At 38.5% G+C, this 11387-nt stretch overlaps 1 protein-coding gene across 1 annotated transcript; it reads right to left on the bottom strand.

Annotated features, from left to right (window-relative positions):
- Positions 1-4407: 4407 nt before the first annotated feature.
- On the bottom strand, positions 4408-5941 carry LOC117319278 (UDP-N-acetylglucosamine--peptide N-acetylglucosaminyltransferase 110 kDa subunit-like). The gene is made up of 4 exons (XM_033874111.1): positions 5936-5941; positions 5681-5839; positions 4977-5065; positions 4408-4689 (listed from the first exon to the last, which is right to left on the bottom strand). Exons 1-4 carry the CDS (start codon positions 5939-5941, stop codon positions 4560-4562), a joined length of 384 nt encoding a protein of 127 aa, XP_033730002.1. The 3' UTR covers positions 4408-4559.
- Between the last annotated feature and the right edge of the window lie 5446 nt (positions 5942-11387).

Below are 11387 nucleotides of genomic sequence, written 5' to 3'. Positions count from 1 at the left end.
AAACTTAGAGGGTTTTAGTTTCTAAACATTCTTTTTTGATCCTGAAAGAATTTTTGAAATCAGAGACTAAAACATTTTCGGCCCTGAAAAAAACCTGGTACCCCCCTTAGGGTTTTTTTGGCGAAAAAAACTTTTTGTCTCCGATTTAAAAAATTCTTTTTTAGTTTAAAAGGCCAATATTTCATACCGTCAGCCCCCGAAGTTTCTGCATGATCAGCCTACAGATTAAGTCACAGTAGCCCTCTAATGTGACTCTATCAAGGGCCCTTTTTTGGTCCAAATTTTTTTTGTTTCCGATTTCAAAAATTCTTTTTGCATCTGATAGCCCCACGTCTCTTCTTTCTAGAATTGGAAGCATCATAATTTTCCGGGCCTTAATAAGGACCCAGCAGGTCCCCAGACATACCCCCTTGAAAATATCATAACGTTTGTGTCAAAATTAACTATAGTTTGGAAGGTCATATCTCAGTGACCTTTGACCCAATGACAGCTCGTCTAAGGACAACAGAAATAAAGACCCAGAAGCCAAGGTACCCATTTGATATGCAAATGTATTTGACATTTTATCTCGCCCTTGAACAATATGCCACATACTCAATGAGTCTCATGGTCTCTCTGGGTTGCGAGTTCGAAACCTACGAGGGGCAGTTGCCAGGTACTGATCGTAGGCCAGTGGTTTTTTAAAATTTAATTTGAATTTAATTTTTTTTTTAAAGTCAGGCCTAGGACATATTAATAGACTTTTTAGATAATTATGGCATGGCGCGGCGTCCGTCCGTCAACTTTTCCTTTAAATCGCTACTAGTCCTAAACTACTCAGTGGATTTTGACCAAATTTGGTCAGAAGCATCCTTGGATGAAGGGGAACCAATTTTGTATAAACGGTGGGTCTGGCCCCTCAGGGGCCTTAGGGGTGGGGCCCAATAGGGGAAATATAGCAAATTCTTTAAAATCCTCCTTCTTCTGTAGAAATGAAGGGATTTGATTCATATTTGGTCTGAAGCATCCTTGGGTGAAGGGGAACCAATTTGTATAAACGGTGGGTGTGGCTCCCCAGGGGCCTGGGGGGTGGGGCCCAATAGGGGAATATAGCATATTCTTTAAAACCTTCTTCTTCTGCAGGAATAAAGGGATTTGATCCATGTTTGGTCTGAAGCATCCTTGGGTGAAGGGGAACCAATTTTGTATAAACGGTGGGTCTGGCCCCCCGGGGGCCTGAGGGGCGGGGACCAATAGGGGAATATAGCATATCTTTAAAATCCTTCTTCTTCTGCAGGAATAAAGGGATTTGATCCATGTTTGGTCTGAAGCATCCTTGGGTGAAGGGGAACCAATTTTGTATAAACGGTTGGTCTGGCCCCCTAGGGGCCTGAGGTGCGGGGCCCAATAGGGGAAATAGAGATTAGTCTTTAAATTACTACTATTCATAAAGTTTTTAATGGATTTTAACCAGATTCTGTCAGGAACATCCTTGGGGGAAGGGGAACAGAGTTTGTATAAATTTTTACTATGAACCCCCAGGGGCCTGAGGGGCGGGGCGAAATAGGGGTTAATCCTTTAAATCGCTATTAATCATAAAGTTACAAATTGATTTTAACTAAATTTGGTCAAGAACATCCTTGGGGGAAGGGGGAAAGAGTTTGTATAAATATTGACTCAGACCCTTCAGGGGCCTGAGGGTGGGGCCAAATAGGGGAAATAGAGATTAGTCTTTAAATTGCTACTTATCATAAAGTTTTAAATAGATTTTAACCAAATTTGGTCAGGAACATCCTTGGGAGAAGGGGAACCTAATTTGTATAAATTTTTACTCTGAACCCCCAGGGGCATTAGGGGCGGGGCCCAATAGGGAAAATAGGGGTTTATCCTTTAAATCGCTATTTATCATAAAGTTATGAATGGATTTGAACCAAATTTGGTCCGGAATATCCTTGGGGGAAGGGGGAAAGAGAGTTTATATAAATATTGACTCTGACCCCCAAGGGGCTTGAAGGGTGGGGCCAAATAAGGGAAATAGAGATTTGTCTTTATATCGCTACTAGTCATAAAGTTTTTAATGGATTTGAACCCAATTTGGTCAGAAACATCCTTGGTGAAAGGGGAACAGATTTTGCATAAATGGTTACTGTAACCCATCATCCCATAACTATGTATAGCATCGCTGGACATTAAGGGATATACACAATTCTTATGTAAAAACAGGCCCAAGGGTCTTTCCCCACCCTAAGGGAATTAGTTTCTTTAAACACAATTATGTTGTAAAAATAATCCGTAGGGTCTTTCAGTCCCTTAGAGAGTATGTGTATTAACAAATTGAACATGAACATTATTTTGACATTTGGTCAAATCCAACCAGGTGAGCGATACAAGTCCCATGAGCCTCTTGTTTAAATTGGATATCTGTGGCGTGGTCATGTCGGTTAAATAATGCAGAAAAACTATATATGAACGGGCATGACACTTGTATATAGCCTAGAGGCGTATACAGGTACGGTACATACAATTCAGTATAGACAGACATCGATATCACAGGACTTTTCTTGTACCGTCACATGACTCTCATAAACAAAATGGCTACCAACATGGAAATATCGCCAACCTGTTAACGTCATTCGTGAATTTAAAGTCATTTTGAGGTCAGAATTCGCAAAATTATTATATCCACGAAATTATATATCCGCGAATAAGTCGGATGATGTGAGTTCGCGAAATTTAGTACTCGCGAAATATAAGTGATTTACAGTATACCGCCGCAATACTGTTACACCATGCTCGTGCCTATCTTATTACTTACATAAAGTAGGGGGGATACAAATCCTACGGCTATAGAAATCAGCTTAAATGACATAAAGTAGGGGGAATACAATTCCTATGGCTATAGAAATCAGCTTAATAACAAAGCAGGGGGGATACAAATCCTATGGCTATAGAAATCAGCTTAAATGACATAAAGTAGGGGGAATACAATTCCTACAGCTATAGAAATCAGCTTAAATGACATAAAGTAGGGGGGATACCATTCCTACAGCTATAGAAATCAGCCTAAATGACATAAAGTAGGGGGAATACAATTCCTATGGCTATAGAAATCAGCTTAAATGACATAAAGTAGGGGGAATACAATTCCTACAGCTATAGAAATCAGCTTAAATGACATAAAGTAGGGGGAATACAATTCCTACAGCTATAGAAATCAGCTTAAATGACATAAAGTTGGGGGATACAATTCCTATGGCTATAGAAATCAGTTTAACTGACATAAAGTTGGGGTGATACAAATCCTAATAAAATATTGATTAGGTTGAATATTAACTGTATGTATTCAGATACACTTATTCATTCACATACATGTTTATAAAATCTTTGTTCTAACTGATGATTGTCTGGTTGAAAACAATAAACTATTCCAGTTGAAGAAGACAGAAATCAGCTGTTAATGCAGTTTTTGATGATTTCTGTTCCTATCACCGACTTTTCAAGTATTTTTTTCTAGATAAATTCAACAGTCAGCACAATTTAACAAATAAAGTGTGCAATGTATGTTTAACTTTGATTCATTATTACATATGATGAAATTGTTGAGTATGATCCTAACGAACGAAGTAATACTTAAAGAAAAACTTGATAACACGTCTTTATCACTTTCATTCCTCATCTATAGGCAATTCTTCAGACCATGAACATTTTTAACAGTTTTGGAGAGAACATATATTTGTGTCATTTGAAAATGTCTTAAATACATAATAACAAGTCAATTCTTTAATTCACTAGAAATGAAACTCAAAATTTAAAGTAATGATAATTTTAGTGATTTAAAATCACACATCTTTATACAGCACATAGATCATGATTCATTTCCTCTTTTCAGTGGGACCCTGAAGAAAATCTGTGATTTGGTTGATGAATTCAAAGTTCATGTTGGTTGTTTCAGGTTCTTTTTAAGAATGACTTAATGATATATTCTTTTACCCCACTGCAACATCTTCATAGGTGAACAGGTGATAGGTAATAATGATTAAAACAACACTCTGTCAACTATGACAGATATTCCCTGGGGCCATCGAACAGGTTTACCTTTCCCCAGGTGACACAGGGCAGACTTTATATTAAGTTTTAATTATTACTGCTTCAGTGACTATATCAGGGTTGATCAACAATTCAAATGATTTTTAACAGTTTGAAATAATTCATCAACTTTATTGAATAGTTAAAGAGAAAAAAAAATATGAAATTATATGATAATACTTTATTTTCCAACCTTTTAAAGCAGTTAAAAAAAACATTTTCAAAATTCTTACATTGTTACCTTATGATAAATTTTAGGGGGGGATACTTATCCTATGGGGGGGATACTTATCCTATGGGGGGATACTTATCCTATGGGGGGGATACAATTCCTATGGGGGGATACTTATCCTATGGCCATTTATTGTATCCGGATACTTATCCTATGGCCAAATATTGTACCCGGATACTAATCCTATGGCCTGTTTTAGTATCCGGGTACTTATCCTATGGGGGATACAAATCCCACATGACACCGGGGTAACCTAGCAACATCACCTGTATGGGGGCTGGTCCGTGGGCAAACAATTCATTCCTTGCTCCCTTGGTGTAACTGTTAATATTGACGAGGATGTGTAAGCCATCAGCGTGGATCCTGTCGGCAGCTTTACCATTGCATGGTATCTAAAACATAAACACCAATATCTATCAAAGGTGAACTATACAATATACTCATCCATTGCATATATTTATAAAACATTTCACAATTTTTCATTATTTTTTTTAACTTTTCTTCCAATTACACAGATGCACTGTGATAATTATAATACAAAGACCTAATATAATGGTGAAAATGTAAACTTTATTAGACAAGAATTTCGAAACAAGTTATCACTCTTGGCCTGGATGGAAGCGCGCAGAGGGTCTCACTATTAAAGGAAACTGGAGTACCAAACTCTATCTCTACCTACCTGAGGCAGGTCAATGAAGTGGTGTGCTTCTCTAGAAAGTTTTGCTCTGAAGGTTGTCCATTGTCAGGGCTCAACGAGTAGCAGAATACCTGTCAACACAGAGTTTCATAATGCATATAATTACAGGCAGCATGTTATTTGCATTTTTCCTCATGTGTCTAGAATAAACCAATGTTTTACTTCAAGTAAGATTGCTCAGTGCCAACCATATGGTTGGGTATATAGAGATGTGACTCATGAAACCTGTTGGCAAAAATGTTGCAAACACTGGGCATTAAGATTTATCCATCCCATACTGTAACCACAGCACTGCTGGAGTTGTTTCCCTTTAAACTTGTTTTACAGATAAGATTTCCCAATTATGAAACTGGGAACTGACCTTAAAAATGACAAACCCTGATGAAAATTTTCCAAGACATACACACATTTTTACTCCAGTTTATTCCAGAAATAATTCCCAAGAAAAATATTTTTACTTACATTTCAGGAATTTATATATGACATTATATATAAACTATCTATTAGGTCCTTTCTGACAAAATAACTAAACTAATTTTCACTTAAGTGAAAGATGTTCTGGAGATCTTATCCCTGTCTGTCCAAACCTCCAGATTATCCCACCACTGACACATCCCTGTAGCTACTTTTGTGCAATAAAGTTTTCAAATAAAAAAATGTTGAAGGTGTAATAGGGATATTCTTACCTCTACATTTTTACGGTCGTGAAAGCCTGGAATACTCTGCATCAGGTGAGATGTCGGGTGGTTACCAAAATCAGAGCTGACGTAGCCGATCCTTAGTCGCCCAACGCTGGCTCTGGTGTCCCTCACATGATCATACGCTTGTTTGTGTAACACATATATCTACAAACACAGCAATGTGTTTATTATTAAACAATGGCCTTTTACAATTCCTACTACAAACAGAAAGACTTTTATTAAATTCATATTCAATAATACTTTCATATCAAATTCAAAGTATAAACCTTATATCTTTTTTAATAATCAGATCATGCTTCATGTTCAGCGTAATTCAAACCGGTTAACAAAAGAATAGATACACATAAACTGGTACTAAACCTTACCAATTCCTTTTAACAGGAAGAATTTCTGATGAATATTTACCTTGTTGAGACAGAGATTAGTATACCTTGCAGCAATGTTTTTCCTCATCTGGTGTGTGAGTGGGTACAGCATACTGTGGTGAGGATAGATGGAGGGAAGTCAATTCTTCTCCAGCTGGTCTTGGACAATCCGTACCAATCTCTTCATCCTCACACCATAGTCTGTCCAGTCACAAACAATCTATAACAGACATGGAAAATTTCCGTTTAACGGAATAAATTTAGCTTTATTCATAGTGTGAAATTGACGGGGCTAGTGTCAAAGGCAACACACAACTGTACATAGAGGGCAAGGTTACAGTACTTGTGAGAGGTGACAACTTACACCTGTAGACAGGGGGCAAGGTTACAGTACTTGTGAGAGGTGACAACTTACACCTGTAGACAGGGGGCAAGGTTACAGTACTTGTGAGAGGTGACAACTTACACCTGTAGACAGGGGGCAAGGTTACAGTACTTGTGAGAGGTGACAACTTACACCTGTAGACAGTGGGTAAGGTAACAGTACATGTGAGAGGTGACAACTTACCTGTAGAAAGTGGGCAAGGTTACAGTACATGTGAGAGGTGACAACTTACCTGTAGACAGTGGGCAAGGTTACAGTACTTGTGAGAGGTGACAACTTACACCTGTACACAGGTAGCACACTAACACCTGTACACAGGTAGCACACTACAGTAGGACAGCCTGGCCATGGGCAATTTTTTTGTTAAGCAAATAACTCCTGTATTATGATATGCATAAAAAATGAAAACCAGAGGGATCTTGGCGCCCACCATTGAATGATCTTCATAGGTACCATGTCAGATTGATCTTTTCTCTACTTTTCCCTTCATTTTACTAATCTGTGCAAATTGATACCATACCTCCAGTACTTTTCAAACAAGGGAATCCTAGCTATATAAGAAATTTGAGATTTAACGATAATGGCTGTTTGTTTGCCAGGTTGTTTTCAGGACAGACTGGTCCAAAAATGCAATACAAGGGACCAAGGGGAACCTACTTATGAAATTTGAGAAAGATCCATTCAGTACTTTGAGAAATAGAGATAACAAACTTCAATTGTCAAAATCAAAGATGGCGGTCTGTCGGCCATATTGTTTTCCAATTGATCTCAAAATGCAATAAGCATAACGAGGCAGCAAGGGGAACCTCACTATGAAATTTGAGAAAGATCCCTTCAGTACTTTCTCAGAAATAGCGATAACAAACTTCAATTGTCAAAATCCAAGATGGCTGCCTGTCGGCCATGTTGTTTTCCGATTGGTCTCAAAACGCAATATGCATAACTAGGCACCAAGGGAAACTTACATATGAAATTTCAGAAAGATCCCTTCAGTACTTTCTCAGAAATAGCGATAACAAACTTCAATTGTCAAAATCCAAGATGGCTGCCTGTCGGCCATGTTGTTTTCTGATTGGTCTCAAAACGCAATATGCATAACTGGACACCAAGGGAAACCTACATATGAAATTTCAGAAAGATCCATTCAATACTTTCTCAGAAATAGTGATAAAAAAATTCAATTGTCAAAATCCAAGATGGCTGCCTGTCGGCCATGTTGTTTTCCGATTGGTCTCAAATCGCAATATGCATAACTAGGCACCAATGGGAACCTACATATTAAATTTGAGAAAGATCCCTTCAGTACTTTCTCAGAAATAGCGATAACAAACTTCAATTGTCAAAATCCAAGATGGCTGCCTGTCGGCCATGTTGTTATCCGATTGGTCTCAAAACGCAATATGCATAACTATGCACCAACGGGAACCTTCATATGAAATTTGAGAAAGATCCCTTCAGTACTTTCTCAGGAATAGCGATAACAAACTTCAATTGTCAAAATCCAAGATGGCTGCCTGTCGGCCATGTTGTTATCCAATTGGTCTCAAAACGCAATATGCATAACTAGGCACCAAGGGGAACCTTCATATTAAATTTGAGAAAGATCCATTCAATGCTTTCTAAGAAATAGTGATAACAAACTTCAATTGTCAAAATCCAAGATGGCTGCCTGTCGGCCATGTTGTTTTCCGATTGGTCTCAAAACGCAATATGCATAACTAGGCACCAAGGGGAACCTACATATGAAATTTGAGAAAGATCCCTTCAGTACTTTCTGAGAAATAACGATAACAAACTTCAATTGTCAAAATCCAAGATGGCTGCCTGTCGGCCATGTTGTTATCCGATTGGTCTCAAAACGCAATATGCATAACTAGGCACCAAGGGGAACCTTCATATTAAATTTGAGAAAGATCCCTTCAGTACTTTCTCAGAAATAGTGATAACAAACTCCAATTGTCAAAATCCAAGATGGCTGCCTGTCGGCCATGTTGTTATCCAATTGGTCTCAAAACGCAATATGCATAACTAGGCACCAAGGGGAACCTTCATATTAAATTTGAGAAAGATCCATTCAATGCTTTCTAAGAAATAGTGATAACAAACTTCAATTGTCAAAATCCAAGATGGCTGCCTGTCGGCCATGTTGTTTTCCGATTGGTCTCAAAACGCAATATGCATAACTAGGCACCAAGGGGAACCTACATATGAAATTTGAGAAAGATCCCTTCAGTACTTTCTGAGAAATAACGATAACAAACTTCAATTTTCAAAATCCAAGATGGCTGCCTGTCGGCCATGTTGTTATCCGATTGGTCTCAAAACGCAATATGCATAACTAGGCACCAAGGGGAACCTTCATATTAAATTTGAGAAAGATCCCTTCAGTACTTTCTCAGAAATAGTGATAACAAACTTCAATTTTCAAAATCCAAGATGGCTGCCTGTCGGCCATGTTGTTATCCAATTGGTCTCAAAACGCAATATGCATAACTAGGCACCAAGGGGAACCTTCATATTAAATTTGAGAAAGATCCATTCAATGCTTTCTAAGAAATAGTGATAACAAACTTCAATTGTCAAAATCCAAGATGGCTGCCTGTCGGCCATGTTGTTTTCCGATTGGTCTCAAAACGCAATATGCATAACTAGGCACCAAGGGGAACCTACATATGAAATTTGAGAAAGATCCCTTCAGTACTTTCTGAGAAATAACGATAACAAACTTCAATTGTCAAAATCCAAGATGGCTGCCTGTCGGCCATGTTGTTATCCGATTGGTCTCAAAACGCAATATGCATAACTAGGCACCAAGGGGAACCTTCATATTAAATTTGAGAAAGATCCCTTCAGTACTTTCTCAGAAATAGTGATAACAAACTTCAATTGTCAAAATCCAAGATGGCTGCCTGTCGGCCATGTTGTTTTCCGATTGGTCTCAAAACACAATATGCATAACTAGGCACCAAGGGAAACCTACATATGAAATTTCAGAAAGATCCCTTCAGTACATTCTCATAAATAGCGATAACAAACTTCAATTGTCAAAATCCAAGATGGCTGCCTGTCGGCCATGTTGTTATCCAATTGGTCTCAAAACGCAATATGCATAACTAGGCACCAAGGGGAACCTTCATATTAAATTTGAGAAAGATCCATTCAATGCTTTCTCAGAAATAGTGATAACAAACTTCAATTGTCAAAATCCAAGATGGCTGCCTGTCGGCCATGTTGTTTTCCGATTGGTCTCAAAACGCAATATGCATAACTAGGCACCAAGGGCAACCTACATATGAAATTTGAGAAAGATCCCTTCAGTACTTTCTGAGAAATAGCGATAACAAGAATTGTTTACGGACGGAGGGACGGAGGGACGGACGGACGGACGGACCACGGACCACGGACGCAGGGCGATTTGAATAGCCCACCATCTGATGATGGTGGGCTAAAAATAAATGTACACTATAATTGGTATATTCAGTATGAAGAAGTACATACAGGCTTCACATTTGTTAAAACAAAAATTAATAAATTGGTTCCGGATTTTAAATTTCCGGATTTTCCGCAAGTGTGTTTACACAGGAAATCTAGTTTTGCCTACAGCGAAAAATGGATGCCCACAGTAAAGGTGAGATAGCGGAAAAAGTTAATTTACAACATATGTCAAAACAAGAACAATTCTGTCATTGGGATAGAGATATTTAATTTTAAATAGGTTTCAGAAAAAAAATTGTGTAGAGAATTGTGTCATTTTGGGTGAAATATCATAATATTTTGCAATTTTTGAGCATTTTTTAAGCTGTTACCATGGTATTCACAGCTCTAAAAATAACAGAAAATATCAGCTAACTTATCCTTCAGAACTGTATCAAAATTGCAAATGTTGTACAGATTACAAATATATATACTTTATTAGAGTTAATATGTAGGGTTAACTGGCAATGTTTACATATCTAAGACATGTGTCATATTTTTTCAAAATTGGGCATTTTTACTGTACACTGCTACCACAGTGGGCAAGGTTACAGTACTTGTGAGAGGTGACAACTTACACCTATAGACAGTGGTCAAGGTTACAGTACTTGTGAGAGGTGACAACTTACCTGTAGATGTTACAGTACTTGTGAGAGGTGACAACTTACACCTGTAGACAGTGGGTAAGGTAACAGTACATGTGAGAGGTGACAACTTACCTGTACACAGTGGGCAAGATTACAGTACTTGTGAGAGGTGACAACTTACACCTGTAGACAGTTGGCAAGTTAACAGTACTTGTGAGAGGTGACAACTTACACCTGTATACAGTGGGCAAGGTTACAGTACTTGTGAGAGGTGACAACTTACACCTGTAGACAGTTGGCAAGGTAACAGTACTTGTGAGAGGTGACAACTTACACCTGTACACAGTGGGCAAGGTTACAGTACTTGTGAGAGGTGACAACTTACACCTGTAGACAGTTGGCAAGTTAACAGTACTTGTGAGAGGTGACAACTTACACCTGTATACAGTGGGCAAGGTTACAGTACTTGTGAGAGGTGACAACTTACACCTGTAGACAGTTGGCAAGTTAACAGTACTTGTGAGAGGTGACAACTTACACCTGTAGACAGTTGGCAAGTTAACAGTACTTGTGAGAGGTGACAACTTACACCTGTAGACAGTGGGCAAGGTTACAGTACTTGTGAGAGGTGACAACTTACACCTGTAGACAGTTGGCAAGGTTACAGTACTTGTGAGAGGTGACAACTTACACCTGTAGACAGTTGGCAAGGTTACAGTACTTGTGAGAGGTGACAACTTACACCTGTAGACAGGGGGCAAGGTTACAGTACTTGTGGGAGGTGACAACTTACACCTGTAGACAGTTGGCAAGTTAACAGTACTTGTGAGAGGTGACAACTTACACCTGTATACAGTGGGCAAGGTTACAGTACTTGTGAG

Source organism: Pecten maximus, unplaced genomic scaffold (assembly GCF_902652985.1).
Source record: "Pecten maximus unplaced genomic scaffold, xPecMax1.1, whole genome shotgun sequence".
Lineage (NCBI taxonomy): Eukaryota > Metazoa > Mollusca > Bivalvia > Pectinida > Pectinidae > Pecten > Pecten maximus.
The sequence above is the reverse complement of the archived record's forward strand: the minus strand, read 5'-3'. Positions and strand labels throughout refer to the sequence as shown.

Excerpts from the sequence above, each read along its gene's own strand:
- LOC117319278 (XM_033874111.1), bottom strand. Across the intron at positions 5,066-5,680 it reads ACGACCGTAAAAATGTAGAG|GTATTCTGCTACTCGTTGAG; the intron begins GTAAGAATATCC and ends CTGTGTTGACAG. Across the intron at positions 4,690-4,976 it reads ACTTCATTGACCTGCCTCAG|ATACCATGCAATGGTAAAGC; the intron begins GTAGGTAGAGAT and ends TTTATGTTTTAG.